Source organism: Haplochromis burtoni, unplaced genomic scaffold, assembly GCF_018398535.1.
Source record: "Haplochromis burtoni strain Fernald_Lab_line unplaced genomic scaffold, NCSU_Asbu1 Contig_238, whole genome shotgun sequence".
Lineage (NCBI taxonomy): Eukaryota > Metazoa > Chordata > Actinopteri > Cichliformes > Cichlidae > Haplochromis > Haplochromis burtoni.
Window position 1 is genome coordinate 186,732 of NW_024582599.1, and position 22,298 is coordinate 209,029.

Below are 22,298 nucleotides of genomic sequence, written 5' to 3' on the forward strand. Positions count from 1 at the left end.
CCCGGACAAAGCGGATGACGATGGATGGATGGATGGACTTTGTAACTGACAGTCGAGCAGGGAGATGACATCAGGGTTTGATGCATGTTCGCTGGTGACGGTCGATCAAAAGGTTAAAGTAAATCCATCAAACAAAGGGAAACATGTTACAGTCACGTACCTGAGATTCCTCTCTTCAGCCAGCGCGGCTCCTCCAGCACGATGAAGAAGTTTTCATGTTTTTCATATTCTTCATCATCAATTATCCTCACCTGGAGAGTTTGACTGCACACACACACACACACACACACACACACACACACACACACACACACACACACACACACACACACACACACACACACACACAGAGAAAACTGTCAGTTGCAAACACATAATGAAGTTAAGCACTTCATCAATAGGTGATTTTAGCACTCGGGGCGCCTTCACCACAGGTCGTCCTTGTTAACGACGTGTTGCCATTGCAAATCTCAAGGCCTGTGAACTAACACACACACGCACACACACACACACACACTGCAGAGGTCTGCCCTGCTGTGTCTGTTCAGGACCTGCTGCTGTGTAAATCAGAGCAGGAGGAAACCAAATGCATAGAAAGGACACAAGTTCAATAAGTGAGTTAAAGGTGGGAGCTAGGGGAGAAAACTGCAAGACAGATTAAAAAGACTCACAGAGGGAAACTATTAGTAGTCAGAGAAATATAATGAATAAGGATTGATGTCATGGATGATTATGCAATTATCAATTTCTAAAATACAGCATTTTAAATATTAAAGACTGCATTAATGTTAAATAATGGGACTCTCACTTGGAGTGTATCTGCTCACAAAGCATATGGAGATTTCAGCTGAATATTTATGACTTCTCCAACATGGCTGACTGGTTTTCAGAATCCATACCAAGAGAAATTAACTTTGCACTGAGGAGAAAAGAAGCCAGACACTAAGAATAGGAAAGAATCAAGCAATAGTGAGGCAGAGGAGCTTTAACACCATAATGACAGTGAGCGTTTGAGCGGTATTAGAAATGATGGGTTTATTTTAGAAGAGAAGAAGTGAAGGTGAAGTGATGATGACAAGCCCCGTTAAGGTCTCTGAGGACTGCCGGACTGAAATGTCACCACAGAGAGCGACCTACTGAAGGTAGAAGAAAATCTAGTGTGACAACACAGAGGAAGAGATGGAGGAGGAGAGAATGAAAATGAAGGAAGACAGGACAGGTGTGGAAAAAAGAGCGAAAAGGAGAGGGAAGAAAGATGAACAATAAAAGTGTTTAGTGTAAGGAGATCGAGATATGAGCACGAATGGATGGAATACAAAAGTATGTATTCATTAAAGAAGGAGCCATGAAAAGACAACAAAGCACTCCCTCATTCACAAGGGGTCACCGCCACGTGTAGCGCCACATGTTTGATTTTGCAGCTTTTTACACCGGCTTCAAAAACCCCAAAGGGCTTTGTGAGAGTCAACGAGGGAGAAAAAAAGGAAAGGAACTGGGCCGATGCAATCAATAGTCAAGTCATCCTGACAGGTAAGCAATGTGGCGTGAAAATGACAGAATGAAGGAGCGAGGCGATTAGATGAGGTGACGATGAGCAGAAAGAACGATCATAAAACAGTCCAGCAGGAGAGCTACGGCGCCGCTGATGCCGCTGACAGCTCGAAACTTCCTTCCTATCTCACTCATAAATCAACGTGACTTATTAACTTCTTCTAAATATCCAACTGCTAACAGTTGTTAGTAGTTATTTACTCTTAGTTTTGATTTAGTAGTCATTAAATAGTCATATAATAATTACAGGTTAACAAATGTAGATTTACTAGCAAAATGCAGCTTTGACACTCATTCCCTCCAAGAATAACTAATAAAACCAGACCAGCTACTTCACCTGTAGGGGGCGACACTGACGTGTCTTCACCCCGATGTTGCTGTTACTTTATTTTACTGCAGATTGTCAACTTTGGTATTTTAACCTGATAGCTGCGAGTCTGCAGAAAGTCTTCTCACTTCCTAAAAATCATTTTACATCAAAAAATAGAGGGCACAAAAAACAAAACAAAAGCTAAAATAATTACTTTAATCTGCTTCCATTCAAAACGTCAAACAGCTGATTGTTGAATGTGATGCTGTTATCATTCTCTGCCACCATTTATATGATGTGAAATTCAAATAGTAAATACCTTTAGGAAGTATTTTACTACCCAGTAAAACCTTTAAATATTGAAGTATACCTATTCACTCAACCCCTCCTCTTGACAACTTTGTGATATTTGCTATTTATTTTATTTATTTTGGATTTCACACTCATAATGAGCAAATTTCTGTAAACAACAAAATAGGTATGGCCACTCTAATTTGCACACAAGTCAAACAATGTTCAGACATTTCTTTATTAATTAAACAGACCCACTAAAGGTTCCTTTTCAGTAATTTTAAGCATGCAATGATTTGTTCAAATTCTGTTTTCAGATGTGCAAACAGTGCCAGCTGTGGTCAAGCAGTAGCAGTCAGCACACGCTAGAGCCAGAGCAGTGTGGAGCTGCAAAAAAGCCTAAAAAGATGTGAAACACCAAGTCCTGATTTTAGCAGAAAGCTGGTGACATGTTATGTCCAAGAACAAAACTACACCCTTGAGAGCTGGAGTCCTCTCACAGAAATGAAACGACTGCAGAGGCATGAATAACTCTGGAGCTGCACTCAGAGAATTGTTGCCCCCTCTAGGAACTCTATCTCTAGGAACTGCATCGTCGGTCATCAAGCAACTAAATGTAGCCACACAGAAACTTAATAAGGTCACAAGGGGCACAAAAGGCACAAGGTGGGCGCTTTGAGTGAAAGCTGACGTGTTCAGACACGCTGACTGGGCCATGATTAACCAGTGGAACAGCAAACAGGAATAAATCCCTCCTCAGGAGCAGAGCCAAAGTGCTGCTTCACAGAAACATGCTGAGATCTCCCATCACCAGACCTGTCTCACTAAATTCACTGTCCTGCCAGTCAGTGAACCTGTTTACATCAATGTGGAGCTCCTGGAATCAATATCACACAAGCACGAGTCGTTCAAACTTGTCATAAGTGCTACACAGTTCTGAAAAGGAGAAAGGCTCCGGTGTCAAAAACGTTGCCTGTGAGGTTTGTTACTGTAGACAGTTAGAGCTGGACGTGAAGACGCATCCTATCGGAAGCTCAAAGCACCCCCGCCGGCTCTAAGGAGACCCCGACACGCTGCACAGTGCCATCTGATGGTGCGACCCGGCTACACAAAAAGAGCTGCTACACTTATAAATACAACCAAATATGACCTGACGTTACTCGTTAGGTTCTGGTCGATTCACTCCAACACTACCGTGCAGTATAATGTGACACAAACTCAGAAAAGATCCAGCATGAGCATGCTGAGCCTGCCGTCAGGTCAGCTGTGATGAATAATGGATAGGACTGTCGTCTGGCAGGCACAAAGGTGAACCAAAGACAGTGTGGGAAGCGCTGAAAGAGGTGAAGAGAGAATAATGGTAAGAGAAGACATGCGAATAAACAAGAGGAAAAAGGAGGAAGTGAAACAAGCAGAGGATGGAGAGGAGCAAACATCACCACGAAGCACGCAGCAGCTGAAACCTCCCTCTGCCCATTCCTCTTACTGTTACAGAAAAGTTCAATAAAATATACATTTAGCTGGAGTAAAGAGGTGAAAGCATAAATTTCTAATCAATAACAACTTATTTTGAAAATCATACACTCTCTTTACTCCATCCCCATTCACCATTCAAAGATCCTTATCCTCTTTTGTGGGCATAAACACGCAGAGCAGCAAAGTCTGAAAGTGAAAGATTATTTGTTTTAATGCATTTTCACTAATTAACTGCAGCAGGAGGCCAGAGGGCTCTGAAATACTCAGCATTTCAAATGAACAGGACATACATCACCCGACCCAATACCATCCTAAATCAATGTAATTGGTCAGATTTTAAATCTTCTTTCTTTCTTTGCTTGCTGACATTAACGCAAAAAAGATCTTCGATTGGAACAAAAGCTTCAGGTCCCAGAATGAGCAGATTTATTTGATAAAATCTGCAGTAGCACATTTTATCAGCCCAGATACGATCTTTTCATATAATTGTTATTGTTGGTATGTTAGCACAGTTTCATACAGGTCTGTGTTCTTGTTGACATGCAATCCTACTGGACATATTTACAACTTTGTTCACAGACGTTTCTGTTCTTATTAACAGGAGGAAGAAAAAGAAGCAAAAAACAGAAAGAACTAGAAAGAAGCGATGTGCATCTATCCACATCAACTGTCACAGATTTGGCATGAAGTGTAATTGTTGTAATGCTTTCTTGTTAAGGACACGGGTCTTTGAGTACCCAGTTTCACAGGTACTCATCAGTCACTGCTCTGAAATATTGCTAATCATTAACAGCATCAATACCGTCATCAGTGAGCGCTACTTGGTGTGTCCTCCTGTTTGTTCTGAAATCAATTTCCTTTGTTTTTGTGGGTCTCTAACTGAAGAAACCTACCCTGACACTAAATCATTGTAGTTTAAAAAAAAAATATGTTTCATCTTCAGCAAATTCCACTTTAAAACATTAGCTGAGGTTTACTCAGCCCTTTAGTTTGGAGATGAATTATCTGACTTTCAGTAGGACCATCTGCCACCACCAGTCCCCATCGAGGCCTTCCCAAACCACAGCTCAATTCTTGATTAAGCCATTCGCCTTTATCGCCTAACAAATGCTGTCAAACCTAAAATGGGGACGTGGGCCCAGCTAGTGAAATAAAATGTAAATGAACCAGGACAGAGGTAACACAATATTCTGTGTCATGTTCTATAGAAACTTAGTTTCCACCACATATTCTAATTCTGATTGGGATGTTAGTGGTACTGGAGATGGATGGGTGCATGCAGTCACATGGATAAAGGGACAAACAATGAACAATACAGCGTTTAAGATTTTCATCTGCATCTTCATTGACGAGGAGGTTGTGGAAAGTTAATGACAGCAGCCTAATCAGCTGCTGGTTTAGTATGTTTCTTGTAGCCTGGATAAACTTCTGGAGCTGGTAGTCCTTGTTCTGCTCTGCGTAGCGCCACATGAAGCAGTTCCTCACCTGCTTCTTGTGTGGTCAGAGCTGCCCTGCAGCAGGAGCAGAACAAGGACTATCATTACCAGCTGGAGTCCAAGATGATGACATTAGAGTCTAAAAGATGACGGTCGAAAGCTGCTGAGTGATACTGAAGATCAGCACAACAGTGTCCTGGTCAGAGTCTTGGTCACAAGATGGTTGATTTTCAAAATAAAAGCATAAGAGTTTCATTGGTCGTGTTAGATGTGTCCACTCAAATGTTCCTATACAAATTGTGAAAAGCTTTCTCCTCCCTATTACTTACATGTCAAGAACCAGAACAAGAGCAGCATGATGTCATCCTGACTCACCTGGTCTGGTCGTTGGTGAACTCCAGCTCTCCTCGGGCTTCCTCGAAGTCTTCTCCAGCCTTGGCGGTGCCTGACTCAGTGTGGTACGGCAGGATGACTGTGCCACGGGCGCCTGAGTTGCGCACCACCGTCAACTCCATTGTGCCCACGCTCTCACTCACGCGTACCATTCGTTCGCTAAACGTGAAGATGCCAGCATGGTCGTCATCCAGGATAGTCACCGTGGCCACCAGGGGCTCAACTAAGCGAGCTTTGGGTGCGGCACCCACTTCGTCGCTTTCAAACATCCCCTCTGCATCACCAACACGCAAATTCAACAGGCGGACAAAGAAGTGCTCGTCCTCTTCAAATATGTCATCATCGATTATGCCAATCTAGAAACAGAAGATACCAGAGAACAGCGTGAAACTTTAGCTCCAAACAGGTGAGTGTGAGTGAGATTCCTGTAGTGATTAATAATTCCTGGTCAGTTTTTGTGTTTTGGATTTTAGAGCAAAGCTCAGTGAGTGCAGAAGACAATAAAAGAAACGTCTCTGTTCAGTGTCCTTCATGTGTAATTATTAAGTATTCAAATTTGGACATAACATGTGATTCCTGAGCAGAATCCTATTAGTGAGTAATAAGAAGCTTTGGAGAGCTCTGAGGTGGAATTATATGGTCAAAGAGTGAAAATGTCTCTATCCTAGAAGGCCATTTCAACAACAATCCCAGTATTATGTGGAATGCAGTCATGCTACATGCGCTGAATTTAAACTGAACCCTGCTCAGGATGCTTAAGCGCAGTGTTGTTGTATCTGGATGGCTGAGGTGAATATCAAGAGCCAGTCTTTTCCCTCAGCTGCTGGTTCTGTAGTCAACTCTATCCAATCATGTCACTGCACATTAGCAGGTGGCAGGTGGGGATTCCCAAATCAGATCAGGTCTGCGTGTCCAGCCAAGCCTGCCACAGATGGAAGTGTATAAATGTGACTTTTTCTTGCAAGAGAAATAAACACTTAAAAAATACGAAATATCCGGGAGACGTGGAGCTTCACTATAACCCATAAAGAGTTCTGTTTATATTATTATATCCCCTCTCTGTCAGCACTGCTTTTGCAAAAATGTAGATAAAAAAATCCCTATTAAATTTGATTCATGCCACTGTTTAGACAAAATACAAAAAACTAGTGCTGTCAGCGTTAATTTCGCTAAAATCAGGTTAACGCCATGACCGCATTAACGCGGCAAATCTCCGTTGGCGAGTTAACGCAGATCGCCCCTGTGCGTGGTGCTGTACGACGCTAACGTGTTAACGAGCTAACCGCACTAACGCGTTGGCGTCGTGCAGCCCCACGCGCGGGGCGATCTGCGTTAACTCGCCAACGGAGATTTGCCGCGTTAATGCGGTCATGACGTTAACCTGATTTTAATGAGACAGCACAAGTTCAAACGAATGCACATGAAGGCAAATACAGAAGTCACTGAAAAAATGATCATTTGCATTAATTTGTAAAGCTCATCACAAAGACACAGACACCTTTTAATTAGTGCTACTCTCCAAAGTGGAAGCACAGATTTCTTTGATGGACTCTTTCTCACAGTACACAGAAAGGCACTCCAGAGGGTCATCAATATGGCCGGTACACACCCAGGACACCGGGTGTTTAGGCTGCTGCCGTCTGGCAGGAGGTTCAGGCTGCTGAGGTCCCGAACAAACAGACTCAAGGACAGTTTTACAACAGGGTGATAGCCCTGATCAATGCAAATAGCTGACCTGACTGGCTACCTCCCTGGACTTTTTGGGGGGGTTAACAACGGTAAAAACAGTACTAATAATAATATTTATATTTATAACAAGGTGCAACAACAATTAATGTGCAATAATAACAGTGTGCAATACAAATACACTTATTCTTCTTTTTTATTACTAAGTTATTATACTGTGTTGTGTTGTTTGTGTTGTGTTGTGATGTGTCGTATCGTGTCGTGTTGTGTTACATGTAGTGCTGACGTAGGACAGTTTTCCAATTTCATTGTACTATTGTACTATGTATGACTGTGCAATGACAATAAAGAGTTATCTTTTATTGCACTCTGTCATACGGCATCACTCATGATTTGTTGTTTTTACATCCCATAGTGCACACAATAAGGAGACAAGGGAGAGAGAGAGAGAGAGTCACGTCTGATGACAATTTAGTGCCTGAAGAAAGAGTTACTTCAACAAGCTCCAACAAAGCGCAGTACTTTTCAAATTATGCATTTCTTCCTGCTAAAGCTGGAAACTACAAAGTTGTTTCACCACTTGAAGCAAAAACACACCACTGAGTAGAACGAGGAGGAGATACAAGCAGCAAAAGTAAAAAGCAGTTTAAGTAACTTAAACTCCTGCATAGGTAGAAAGTATCTTTCAATTGTATTATGTGACAGTACTGTGCAGTGTTGTTTAGTTCATTAGAAAATAAGGATGTATAATTCATTTACTGATGCCTGGAAGCGTCAATAAAATATCAGCAATGTTGACAATTTTCTTGAAATATTGTATAAATTTCAGGATCTACTGCCCAACCAGCAAAGTCCGTTTGTTTCTATAACCCATTAAAACACAATAAATGTTGGCCAACGTACTGTACAACCAGTAAAACCATCAAGCAGTGGGGGTAAATGGCACTGTGAATTAAAGCTAGTCTGAAAGTGAAGAAGTCTGTGAGAAGAGGTGAAGTTGGTGAGTTAATTGACCTAATCTGATGTGGGAGGCTATTGCAGAGTTCTGGAGCATTAACTGAGAACAACCATTCGGCTGTAAGAGCCAACTGGGAATTAAGAATAGCTGAAAACTGCTGATCAATGGACCCGAGAGAGAAGCATGGATCTGATAGGTAACGTGGATTAAACCCCTGCAAGTACTTGTATATGAGAAATAATGTTTTTATAATTGATCCTATACATCACCGTCATACATCAGCAAATTCAACTATTTAAGAATAGCTGAAATATGATCATGCTATTAGTTTTGCTCAGTCCAAAATATAACAAACTGCAGAATTATGTTTTTAAGCTCATTAATAGAAAGAAATGGTTGAAATTTACTTAAAAGTCTAAATTTAAGACAAGAATCAAAAACATACAAATCAAATTCTTTACCTGAGGTTTGAAACATGATGTCAGAGACCCAAGAACCATGTTGGGGTCTTCTCTGTTTTCTTTATATTATTGTAGGGTCTTTACTTCACAATATAAAGCACCATCAGGCAACTGTTGTGGTTTTTTTGATGCTATATAAATAAAACTGAATTGCATTAAAGTAATAAGAATTCAATTAGTCTGATTTTAAATGGATTTCTCTTTGTTGTGACAGTTGTTTTTATACTGTTCCCTCGTAGCGCCAAGAGTACAACCACTACACTTTTTATGTGCTGACAAATTACATAATAAACTGTAAATCTGTAGAACGTGGACTTAGAAAAACATTGTTTTTAAGGCATTTGTTAAACTAGTCTTCAACTTAAATAATCTTTTCATGTTGTTTTTAGACAGTTTGGACAAAATTAAATATTTGAAGACATCGGCTTCAGGGAGTTTTACACACTGATTCATTAAATGAATGTCAGAATCAGAATACTTTATTAATCCCAAAGGAAATTATGGGTTACAGCAGGCTGCATGCTGGTTGGACCCCTTCCGTTTAACTCTAAAATGATAAAAGTAGCAAAACCTCATCAGGCTGGCTCTGATAACAATGCAATCAGTCTGTCAAACACTAAAACTAAACACGCATTTTTATCTGATTTTAGTTAGTTTAGAGAACAGACGATATATTTTTTTAAAGATTTATTTGGGCTTTTATTATTTTCATTACAGAACAGCAGAGCAGACAGGAAAGGAGGATGGAGAGCGGGTGAATGGTCTGGGGTGGAGTTAAACTCTGCTCTATAGCTCTCAGCACTCTTACAATATTATTTGATGTTTTAGTTTTGGTTTAGATTTAGTTTCCTAGAATAACCATCGCTTATAGCACAGGCATTGCTGTCTCTTGTCTTGAGTGTTTCCTGTGCTAACTGCTAAAACACCAGAAAACCAAAGTTCTTGAAAATCGTATTTATTACCAACAAAAGTGCAAAGAAATGATGCCGATCATTATCATTAAACTACAACTCAGTCACCAATGAAAGACTACCCAGAGTGTTTATTGGATTCAGACAACAGTAACTCTCCTGTGTCGTTTCTAATACAAAGTTGTGTTTTATAATTGAATGTCTCATCTCTGTTACTAATGGGGCCGATTTGCCTACTTAAGATACAGCACAGACCTTCATTCAATCAGCAAATATGAAGTGACAGTTAATTTAATCTTCATTATGCTGAAGAAGGAAACTTTGTGCGTGGCTCTGTGTGAGGCCACAAGCATAGCGCCTGGTCTGCAAATAATGCAGATTAAAAATTGATCAAATGAAATTTTGTGCCTTAAGTAATCAGACAAAGTAATGATCAGCTGCATTTATTTGACTGGAATAAACTGTGCTGAGAAGAGGAGACACGTTTTCACAACTGCTAATTGTCTCCTTTTTTTTGACACAACAATTATGACTCTTCATTACAACAAAGAGTGCTGACAATGAGACCTGTTATTGGCTCTGTCAGATTGATCTCTCTCGTATAGTCAGAGCCTGTGAAGGCTGCGGTGACCGTCACACAGTGGAACTAATGCGACAGAGAAAGTGGAGCTCTGGCAGAGAGCTGAAGTATTCAAGTTTAATTGGTTTCCCTGCTGCTCGTTTCTAACTGGAACGGCGTTCGATGAAATCGGTGCTGGTGAAAAGGATGACACCGACCTTTGTAATACAGTTACTCCACATCTGGCCATCCGCTCACTCGTGGTGGAGGGGCCAATTTATGCTGCCAGTTTTTCAGATGTCCACACTTCTTCTTATTTAATGTGGCTCTTTAGGCTATTGTACCACCCCTCCACTCATCCCCACTTCCTTCTGATCTCCCATCAGATTTTGAATCCAAGCACGGATTAGCCGGCTTACCATGTCTCCTTTTAATGCAGACAGCATGCAGCACTTTAGAGATAATATTCTTGGTTTCACATTAAGAAAAACATCTTTATTGTGTTATTTGATCCCAAATTCAAAGGTTTTGATATTTGTAGTAAAAGATGGGGAACTCTGAAGCACTTCACTTCACTGATCATCGAAAACTAAACTAAAAACAGTTTTTTACAGTAATAGTGCTGAATTATTGGAAGCAGCAGGCAGTTTTTGAAGGTTGAGAAGGAGGCAGTACAAACACGTTCACTTAATCACAAAGGTACTGGAATCTTAAAATAAAACGCAGATCTTTAATGAAAAAGTAATGAGTTAGAAAAACACAAAAACCAAGCTGGAAAAAGGGTTTCATCTCTAAATGTGAGTAAAAGAAAGAAGCAGCAAGCTCTGTTAGTTATTTTGAGCCCTTGATTAAATGAACAGGAAGAGACTGACTGACATTTTAATTTCAGTGGTTACCAAGATACAGAAACTGTGTCTGACATCTGCTTGTCGACTTTTCTTCAGAAGTTTTAAAGGTTGGGCTGAAAATGGTGATCCAGCGTAGAAGCACCAAAATCCCACAGTTCCTCCTCACTTAAGTGTGACGTTTTTTTACACATAACTCAAACATCTGGATTTTTTAAAGCTTTAGGTTAGGGGAACATGAGTGCTCAGACCGACACAGGCAGTATCAGCTCATTACTGCCTGCTTGGCTTCACTTCCACTAATTTGAGGGGCTGAATTGGACGTCTCCATCGTGTTTGTGCTCTTTGTGCATCGGTGAAATGAGCTAACAAATAATATGCCGTGCAGTGAGAAAGAGTCAATCAGAGAAGTCTCTGTATCGGGTTCTGAGAGTCAAAGTATTTTATTTAGATTAGCACTAATTAAAAGGCATCTGTGTCTTTGTGATGGAGCTTTAAAATGTCCAGAAGCAGCTTGTTAAACAAACTTGCTAGTCTTAGTTAATAGATAACTTAGCAGTGAACCAACACGACTGGTTTACGTGAGAGGTGAGTGATAACTGCCATCTTTGGGATTACAGAATTGCCACAGGTTTCAATATCATCTCTCTTTTTTCTAATACTTTAATTTTATGTTTATAATTTCAGCTGCTCATAGATTCTCAGCAAACCCGTGACTTTCTGCTTTACATTCATGTTAGTGGGAACAAACATAACCCACATGTAGAAGCAGCAGAATGAGCAGTAGTAGTCTGACTGGAAGCAACAGTATTTTTCCCTCCCAGCCGCGAACCCGGGCTTCTGTTTTTCCAGAGCCTTTGTCTGTCTCTCCTCCCGGGACTCTCATTATGTATCTCCTCATCCCTCTCCCACCTCTTTCTCCTCACTTTGATCTCCTTGGAAATCTTCCCAGATTTCACAGTCACTGTGGAGGAAGCCCGCAGAGTGTTTGTGCATTTTTATAAAGTAAAACTCTCAGTCCAGAGCTCCTCCTGCACCAAAGCTGGTGACTTACCGTGTGTAGGTCCTAATTAGAAAATCAGCTGAATTAGAAATCTCTTCACCAACTTGGAGCTCAAAGCTTTTGGGATGAACTGACAGGTATATTTCATAATTCATATAATCAGCTATACAGTTTCCCACAGGGATCATTAAAGATTCAACTTGTCTCCAAAAAAACCTTCAATAAATCTTTAACACTGAAGTTCCCTTATTGTCAAACTCATCTTCCATCTGCCACGATGAAGGAAGAGAGTACTCTTAAACTGTGTCTGTGTCGTGGTCACTGCTGTGTGCTCACTTCTCTTTTTGTTCCTCCTTTGTGCTTCTAACACTTTTCACTGTTTCTTCTGTGCATCAGTGTCTGAGCCTCCCACTGTCTGTGTTCACTCGCTCTTTTTACTTCCTGTTTTATTATGAAGTTTTTGCTTTGTCCCTTTCAGAGTTTAAGATTTATAAGACTGCTTCCACGTTCAAGCTTCAGCCGTGTCTTGTTTCCCTGTACTTGTATTTCTGCCTCTCAGAAAGCAAAACTCTTGAGCGTCTTGGATCCAAATGGCCAACATTAACATACCAAAACCTGTACAGGGAGAACATGCAAACTCCACATGGAAATGCTCAGCCTGACTTCAAACCCAGCGACACTAATGCTGCGAGCAACACTGATAACTGCTACAGTTTCTGCATCCATAAGATCCATGCCAGGGTCAGCTGGGGTCTGAGTGATGTAACTTTTAACATCAGATGGTGAGGACAAGACTCCCTGTAGTATTTTGTGATTGTGTAAACTGGCCTGAGCTTATATAAAAGGAACAGCTACTCATCCGTACTGTCAGCAGCTGTCCACGTCCCCGACAAAGTATAAGCCCCACCTGAGTCACTGTTGTTGTGTTCCTGTGATTTTTTGTATACGGTTAACCTTGTGCTTCTTTGTTTTTAATAAAAGGATGTTTTTTAAATGGCAGGTTATCTTCTCTTCTCAGTCTTCCCTGAACTCACCTTGATCTCTTTGCAAGTCTCTCCAGGCTTGAACACCAGCGTTCCTTCGGTGTATTCGTAATCTGATCCAGCGTTGGCTGAACCATCTTCTGTTCTGTAGTCCACATAGAAAGTGTTCTCTCCCAGACCACCTAAACAACAGAAATAAAACACAGTTACACTGGATATATTACACAATATTATTTCTGTGAGCTGTATCTATCTGTACTGTGATGTTCACACTCTTACAAAACCTATATAGGAAGATAAGCTGACTCTCAGTTACTTTTGCATTTATGTTGCTCGTGTTTTTCACCAGCAGATTTTGTTTTCCTTATGATTTCAGAACTGAAGCCAAAGCGCTTTGAGCCAACTGTTGTTGAGATTTGGAGCGATATAAATAAATAAATACATATGAATAAAACTGAACTGAATTTAACTGAAATACATTTATTCAACATATCTAAAGAGGGACTCTATTTTAAATTTGGATGAATTTAGACTTCCTTTTACATGCTAGTGATCGTCTTGGAGTGTCTAAATCTATTCATGACTAAAACTGGAGGTGGAAACCAGACCTTTGTACACAAGGTGCGCAAAGGTCTAATGAGTGAGATTTTTAAAAAGGAAACATGAACAAACGAATTTAAGAATTTGAAGGAAATAGTCATGAATCTACAGGCTGAAATTTATGCATCTGGATTTTTGACACCTCAATGTGTGTGTGTGTGTGTGTGTGTGTGTGTGTGTGTGTGTGTGTGTGTGTGTGTGTGTGTGGTGTGTGTGTGTGTGGGAGGGGGGGAATCCTATTCAGCTGTATTATGTATAGCTGTCCTTCAATCAGTGCCTCCCATCTAGGTGCCTTAGAATCAGGCATATATATCAGAAACTCTGACATACTTAATAAAGCTGTGTGAAAAAATTGCTTTCGTATTGTGACCACATGGATGGGTCAAAATGTGGTAGCTGGTCATTGACAATTACTCCAAAAAAACCCAAAAACCTTTTCTTGGGATTCCTCAAAACATGCTACATGAAATTTTTTCAAACTGCTGTGTTAAAAAAAGCAATTCTGTTTAAGCACGGGTTACTGCAGGCTCTCTTTAAAGTGCTTCTTTTATAAGTACTTTTACAAGTAATTAAATGTCTTCCTTTAGGTTCAGTGGAGGAAACTGACCACAGGTCAGATCAAAGACATAAAAGGTTTAGATCAAATGTTGCACTGATTTGAAGAACAGAAAGATTTTATGCTTTATTACCACAGCAGCTCTCAGCCTCTTGTCTTATTTATGTGGACTCATTATAAGCTTATGCGTAATTCATTTCGCTACCTTGACACGCCACAGCCAGCATCAGGACGCCGCAGTTCTCCATGCACTGACTGTGAGGACTCTCAAATGAGATGCGGCTGCACACAGCCAGGTCGTCGTCTTCTGGGGCCTCCTCGTCAGCTACGGCTGTGCGCCGCGCGTGGTCCGCTGCATGCTTCTTCAGGACGTTTCCAGCTCCGATCATCATACGAGTCGCCTTCAGGGAGAGGAAGAGGAGGATAAGAGGAGGATGAGGGGTTAAAGGAAACAAAGAGTACAGAATCATTTTTAGAAGCCCTTGAACTACTTTATGTGTTCCCACAGTTCTGGACAACCTTGTGTGTTTACCTCAGGGCCTAAGAGAGAGAGAAGTGTGTGTGTGTGTGGTGTGTGTGTGTGTGTGTGTGTGTGTGTGGTGTGTGTGTGTGTGTGTGTGTGTGTTATGAGTGCGGTAAAAAGCTCGGCTCTTCTGCTGGTGCAGCAAGGCGTAGTTGTTGGCCAGCTCCACCTGCTGGTCCAGCTCTTTATCAGGATATTTCTGCTTCAACTCCTTCAAGATACGAATCACCTGGAGGAAAGATGAGAGGACACAAATCTGCTTAAGATGGAATCGACACGACACAAGAGCGAGACATTCTCATCACGTACAGTTTCTGCAGACACGTTTCCACTCACGTAAAAGAAAAGAATTTCTCACTGCCTCCAAGACTAAATATTTTATATGTTTTCAGGCTTTTTTTAAAATTACACGTCTCAGATATATGCACAGCTTTTTTAGGACTTTGATTGGATCAATGCAACACTTTGATACTTTTCTTTTTCAGCCATTCTGTTGCAGGTTTGCTGCTGTGACAGATGGTTGTGACTCCAGAGTACTTTGCTATGCAGAGGAGTTTCTGGTCGACTCCGGGTCCTGTGGCTGCCCAAATCATCACTCCTCCACCCCGTGTAATAGTTGGTATGCAACTGGTATGAACTGCTGTGCATCGTGACCAAACATTGGTCTCGTCTGTTTGAAGGACATCGTTCCAGAAATCTTGGGCTTTGCTCAGACATAATTTTGCAAACTTAAGCTGTTCTGTCTTTTTTAGAATTCCTGGGAAGACTGAGGAATTGTGTTAACACACAACTAATGCTCCAGACCAGCAAACTGTCAAAACTTCTGCTTTCACAGAGCTCATCACACTTGTTGAAGATCAACTAATCAAGTGCAGTTTGTTAGCAGTGTCTGGCTGCTCTTTACTCTCTCCCCCCCCCCTTTGGATACAGTACAGGTACATTTAGTTTTTTACAAGATTGCATCAAGTCTTAGAGATATAAAATACAAAAAAGGCTAACGCAGAAATGTCTTAAATACTTTTTCAGTTTCATAACAACAGAATCACTGCATCTTTTCTCTAAAAGCTCAAGCTATCAAAGGATGACATTTTGAAATAATAACTTCCAACAACTTTCAAGCATTAAAAGAGAAAATGTCATCAGTTAAAGGAATAAATTACCCCTTTGCTGTCCAAAGACAGTCACACAAAGAGGCCTGATGTCTAATTACATTTGATCACATGAGTTGGTGCAGAAAACATCCCACATTTGTGCTACTTGAAATGGTCAGCAAAAAAAAAATCAAAACTAAACAAAACTAACATAACGCCTTTTCTCCATAACGATATCCAGTCAGGTGATGTTTCACTTCTACCAGATACAATATGATTTACAGTTTTAATCAGCAGTTATTATCCTGCTTCCTACTAATCGCCTTCACAATATAACCACATACTGTATTAGAATAGGTGAAGCTGATCTGGTGTTAGGATATATTTTTGCATGTCACTTTGAAAAAGATATAACATAACCCACTCTCAGTCTGTACCAGGTACTCTGCAGATTTACAAACAGACCATTAAGCAAACACAAATATGGTAATACTTAAAATATTTCTTTCATTTTCTCTACACAACATGAAACACAGGTTGTTTCTGGCATTTTAACAGGAGCTGTGAACCTGCTCTTAAAATATGTAAAAATGTGCAGGTCTGACTCCCCTGATGGACTGTTCTTTGTCTTGTCAAGGACTGAAAGAGACAAAAACATTGATGCTGGGTATGGAAAATAAGTCTGTCTGTCCAACATTATTAGACAAGCAAGACTAAGTCAGTCTTGCAGATTTTGATAAGCACCTTTGGCCTGTGCTACCGGGTGTAGAGAGAGGATCCAAATGCCTATCAGGAATCTCAAGGAGATGCAAAGAGGAACTTTATTTGTTTTCTAAATAAAAAAGAGAACAAAATGCTGTGCACAACACCAGCGAGAGAACCTGGAAGGAAGTAACTAAACTGAGCCACAAAAAACAGATAACAAAAAACCTTGTAGACAAACAAGAGTGAACAGCGTGTTTCCTTGTTAATGTGTTATTTTTTCAGTCCTGAATGTATTTGCAAGACTCGGTGTGGCGTGATTAACTTTTAGAATTTCTTTGGATCTGAATCCAGAACTTTTGTGAAGGATTCTTTGTAATGTGGATTAAAATAGTCCTGCTGGATCCAGGGACTCGGGCCATATGTGGTCTGCTTTGCTCTGTCTTCCCTCTAAGAGCGACTGTTAGCAAAGAAAAAAATAACCCTTTTCAGTGTAACCTGTATGTGCTGCATATGCATGGAGCCAGGTTTCACAGTAAGTGATAGCTCAGGATCAATAAAGGAGTGAGTGGTCCTGAAGGGGTCACCTCAGTGAGAGGAAGTGAAGCCACAGCCTGAGGCTGCGTTCTGCCTCTGCACACATTTACATCAAGTTTCTGCCCACACAGCGAACTCAAATAGCAAAACTGCAGGGGTGGAGTGCACTCGACACTTTCAGCTGGCTTTCAGGGTGCGAACCTACCTAAAAGGCCATTTAGTGCAATATTATCAGCAGAATAGCGTTTAACCCTCAACTTTAAGGCTACTTTTTCTCTGGTACTAAATACAGTACTGTACATTTCAGTACAGCTTGTGATATCTGAGCATGAACCGCACATACAGCCGAATTAGGAGTAAAAAAGCAAAATGTAATTACATTTCTAAAACTCCAATTATGTAAGTATGGGCAGCATCTTCAAACTTGTCACCCAAGCCCAAGGTAAACTGTGAAAGTACCTGTGAAAGGCAACTTTAAAAAAGTCCACTTTGGAGCATATTTTAGCTTAAAATATCAGAATGATATTTTAAAGCCTGGTTTAATTGGGCCAGAAAAATGATGTGGATGAGGACCTGTTTGTCTCTCAGTTCTTACTGTCTGTCTAGCTTTTATTTTAATAAAGTTTCTTCCCAAGAGTCTCATTTCTCTGCTTTTCTCATTTTCCATCCTCAGTTCTAAATCAAGTAAATTATATTTATAGAGCCAAGTATTTCAAGGTCCTCAGGGGGTTTTATGATTTGTACTGTTGATAGATTTTCAGTTCAGATAAGAAAAAAGTTCGTTCTACTCCTCAAAAGTAAGAGCTGTTAATCTTTTCACAGCAGATGTAAATGGGCTTATTGTCATCTGCATTCCAGACAGGTGCAAAGCAGCGATTGTTAACAAAATGAGATTATAAAGTGCAGAACAAAGCATGCATGCTTCACTCGAGGAAATGGAAATTTAAACTGGAGACACATTTATCTGCATTTGAGGCGCTTAACAAATTTATCAGACGAGATTTCATAAAAACAAGAAAACACAAATGCTTTAGAAATCTGTTAAAAACTTGTTCAAAAAACTAAAAGTTATGTTTTTATTTATGAGGCAAAATAACAAACTTTTTACATGTGTTCTGAGCCAGAAGCCAGAAAATAATGAAGCACATATTCAAATACTTAAATTAAATCTTCTGTTCTGCTTTTTTGTAACACAGTACATTTGTAAATTTAATAATTATATTTTAGTATGAAAAATATAATTTAGACTAAGGAGCGTGGGCCTGTGGCAGAAACCTTACACTGGGTGGTGTTTGAAATGTACTGAGCACTCTATCTTTCTGTCTCCTGCTGAGAAATAATCCATTATTTTTCTGCAATTCTGTCGTCTTGATGCACGCTCCATCATCCAGGTAAGTAAATCTCCAAAAGTTGATTGTGTTCATCTGGACGTAGCGTTTTGTGGGAGAAACGTTTCGTCACTCATCCAGGTGACTTCTTCAGTCTCAGCTGACTGCAGGTTTCAATCTTATAAACAGTAAATTTGCATAATGACTGAAACCAGCCCACTGAAGGAACAATGGGCTGGGAGGTCAGTTCCTTAATCACAGTTATGTAAATTCTCATGGTCATTGATCAACAACCACTGATCAATAACCATGAGTACCATTCACAGAGAGTTGGGGAATGGCTGCAATCACAGCATTGTAAGATGGTGACAGATGTACCCTTAGGCCCCCTCCTCGATTCAGAGATGGTCTTTCCCTTTTCACGTAAATGGCCTCCTTCACTCCGCCCTCAAACCAGCGTTCCTCACTGTCCAGGATGTTACATCCTCATCATTGAAAGAGTGTCCACTGGCCTGTAGGTGTGAATAGACTGCAGAGTCCTGACGAGGTGGCTCTTCTGTGTTGTGCCATCTGCTTCGCCAGAGGTTGTTTGGTTTCCCGATGTATAAATCCTGGCAATCCTCCTGCACTTAACAGCGTACACTGTGTTACTCTGTTTGTGTCGGGGGACCCGATCCTTGGGGTGGACCAGTTTTTGGCGCAGCGTGTTTTGGGGTTTAAAAGCCGCAGAGACCCGGTGTTTAGAAAAAATGCGTCTCAACTGCTCCGATACTCCTGACACGTACGGGATCACTACAGGTTTTCGCTTGGGCAGCGGTTGTCCTTCTCTCCTGGATCGGCTGGAGCTTTCTTTAGGTGCCTTTCCAGCTTTGACAAAAGTCCAGCTGTGATAACCACATTTACTCAGGGCCTTCTTGATGTGCTGTTCTTCTGCCTCTCTGGCCGCTGTGTCAGTGGGGATGGTGTTCGCTCTGTGTTGTAGCGTCCTGATGACACCCAGTTTGTGCTCCAGTGGATGATGAGAGTCAAACCTTAAATACTGATCTGTATGTGTAGGTTTATGGAACACGTCAGCTTTTAGATGTCCCCCATTACTGATGGAAATCTCACAGTCTAAGAAGGCTAACCTGCCACTTTTCATATCCTCCCTGGTGAATTTGATGTGTTGGTCCACCGAGTTTATGTGATCCAAGAATTGTGGTACATCCTGAGATTTGATTTTCACCCAGGTGTCATCCACATAGCTGAACCAATGGCTTGGTGGTGTTCCAGGGTAGGATAGCAAAGCCCTCTTTTCCACTTCTTCCATGTACAAATTGGCCACGATGGGTGAAACTGGGGAGCCCATGGCACACCCATGTTTCTGCCTGTAGAACTGACCCTTGTATGTGAAGTAGGTGGAATGAAGGCACAGTTCAAACACACTTGGTTGATGCTGAGAGTGGTCCTGTTGCTGAGGTTGGTGTCATCCTGTAATCTCTTACGAACTACCTCCAACGCTTCTGTGACTGGGATGCAAGTGAAGAGAGATGTAACGTCGTACGAGACCATGGTTTCATCTGCCTCCATAATGACATCTCTCACCTTCTCAACAAAATCCAGGGTGTTCTGGATGTGGTGTTCAGAGCTGCCCACCAGCGGGTTGAGGATGGAAGCCAGAAACTTGGAGATGTTATAGGTGACAGAGTTGATCATACAGACAATCTGTCTTAAAGGTGCACCCTGTTTATGTATTTTCAGTAAACCATACAGACTTGGTGTAGATTCCCCTGGGTATAGCTTCACTGGGCTGGTTTCAGTCATTATGCAAATGTACTGTTTATAGATTTGGGGAAACCTGCAGTCAGCTGAGACTGAAGAAGTCACCTGGATGAGTGACGAAACGTTTCTCCCACAAAACGCTGCGTCCAGATGAACAGAATCAGCTTCTGGAGAACTACAATTCTGTCCTAAAACAGCAGAAGGTTTAGATTTTTCACCAACATAAAAATGTGGGAAATGAAATTATGAAATGAATATATGGTAAGCCACATATGCAATGACCCCAGAGTCCAAATGGATTTACATTCTAAAGATTACATGAAAATGAAACACTTGTTTCTTCATTTCCTCACTTTGAACACAGATTTTCCACACATAGCACTAAGATGTTCTGCACAAACCAGAAATGCATCTGAGGAATGGAAAGAAAAACTTTGTTTGCATAGTGACAGTGTTAAAATGTGCAGTAACAAGTGCTCCATAGGTTTTTGTTGTTTTCCTGTCTGTCTTCAGAAATATTTTTATTTATGTTTTGACTCTCTGGTTTGCTGATCTGATGGTTGAAGTTCGCCTGTTTTATAGGAAGACCTTTCACACAGTTTTATGTAACACATCATCTGGCGTGTAACTGAATCTCTCAAACTAACAGTCTAATGTTTGATTCTGATGTTGTGCTTGTGATCAGATGCTCTCCTATGCTGCTCTCTGAAGATTCTTCCCATCTCTGTCTCACCTCCTTGCGGCTCTCATCCAGCTCCTTGCTGCTTTCCACATTGACTGTAGCACTGGTGGAGTGGGGCAGATTGGCTCCCCCTCCTGTTCCCACGGCTCCTGCTGCCGCCCCAATGTTATTGGCTGTGGCGCCTGTGGTCCCGTCCTGAGTGCCGCCCCCACAGTTTTCAGCAGGAACCACAGCGCCCCCTCGCGCTGGGAACTTGCCATCTATGATCATCTCCATGCCGCCTTTGTTGGGTGTCAAATCCCCTTCAGTCTCGACAACGATGCCATGGCGCTTGTCGGCTCGGTAACGCTTGCCCATGTATTTGTAGAAGAGCAGGCGCCGATCAGCGATCCAAGCCAGGATGACACAGACAGGGAAGAAGAGCAGGGTGACCAGGGCCTCCCACACCTGAAACACACATGGAGATTATAAAGTTAGAACTATTATAGTTGTTAAAGATCAGTCATCCATCCATCTTCTTAACAGCTGAAGTAACTCTGAAGGAGGAGCTCTGAACCCGGGATCTACTTGCTGTGAGGCAACCTGGCCCATAAGGAAACAACAGTATGTGGTCACATTTGAATTCACAAGTTAACAACACTACTTGTGTGGGAAAAAGAATAAGAGATATCTTTGCTTAGAAGTTTGTCCATCAGCAAGCAGGAAGAAGACTATATTAACCTGTCTCCCGCCACATATTCCCCAACCTCTAAAACAAAAGACAAAAACTGCTCCGTGTCAAAACCATTTCCTGATCACTTCGCTTCACGTCTTCATGTTAGAGGGTTCATTTGAGAACTTACCAATTTACCAAAAAGATGAATAAATATCTGGTATGTTGCCACTGCACCTCTGAGCTCACTGATTCTTTCATCCTCTCACACTGAGTCTGCCTCACCTCCACGACACCCGGCGATATGATAGACAGGATAAGGTAGAGCCAGATGTAGGCGAAGATGCTCCAGAACGCGGTGATGAAGAACACCCGCAGATGTTTGATCTTCCGGCTCTGGCCGTTGGGGATCACCCACACGCAGATCCCGATGATCACAAACATGTTGAAGGCAGCACTGCCGACGATGGTTCCTGGACCCAACTGGCCAGCCTTGAATTCGTGACCACACACCTGCAAAAAGTTTGTAACAGGGAGAGGAAAGACAAGTCTACTTACCATCTGCATCTCAATAAACGATACACAGAGTTACTGTGTGTGTGTGTGTGTGTGTGTGTGTGTGTGTGTACCTCTATAACAGAGAGCAGTATCTCTGGAGCGCTGGAGCCCAGAGCCATGAGCGTCAGATTGGACACTGTTTCATTCCAGATTCGAACCGTCATCACTGACGTTTCCCCGTTAGGCATAGTGATGGTCACCTCCTTCTCCTGTTGGCCCAAACACACAATTTGTGTTACCATGCTTGATGTAAATAATCGGGACTACGTAGAAGGATGAAGATGTAACCTGCCCCACCCTAGGCTGAACAGAGAGTTAGGAAGATGCCAGTCCACGGTCTGTGTAAACCTCCACATCCTTATCAGATTATTTCTTCTTCTTCATCCACCAAGTAGTCATAGATACGCTGTTCATACCTCAAAAGAAGCGGCTCGTTCATGCACTG

The 22,298-nt window shown here is 41.5% G+C and overlaps 1 protein-coding gene across 1 annotated transcript in view; it reads right to left on the reverse strand.

Moving 5' to 3' along the window:
• The window catches only part of slc8a2b (solute carrier family 8 member 2b), a 199,520-nt gene that overhangs the window by 30,271 nt on the left and 146,951 nt on the right, over nt 1–22,298 (reverse strand). Inside the window, exons 6-13 of the mRNA XM_042227025.1 lie at nt 21,925–22,062; nt 21,581–21,808; nt 20,695–21,090; nt 14,647–14,771; nt 14,225–14,421; nt 12,915–13,045; nt 5,440–5,813; nt 161–264 (exon numbers count right to left, since the gene is read on the reverse strand). Of these exons, the coding sequence (XP_042082959.1) occupies nt 161–264; nt 5,440–5,813; nt 12,915–13,045; nt 14,225–14,421; nt 14,647–14,771; nt 20,695–21,090; nt 21,581–21,808; nt 21,925–22,062 (1,693 nt within the window). The remainder of the gene's footprint in view (nt 1–160; nt 265–5,439; nt 5,814–12,914; nt 13,046–14,224; nt 14,422–14,646; nt 14,772–20,694; nt 21,091–21,580; nt 21,809–21,924; nt 22,063–22,298) is intronic.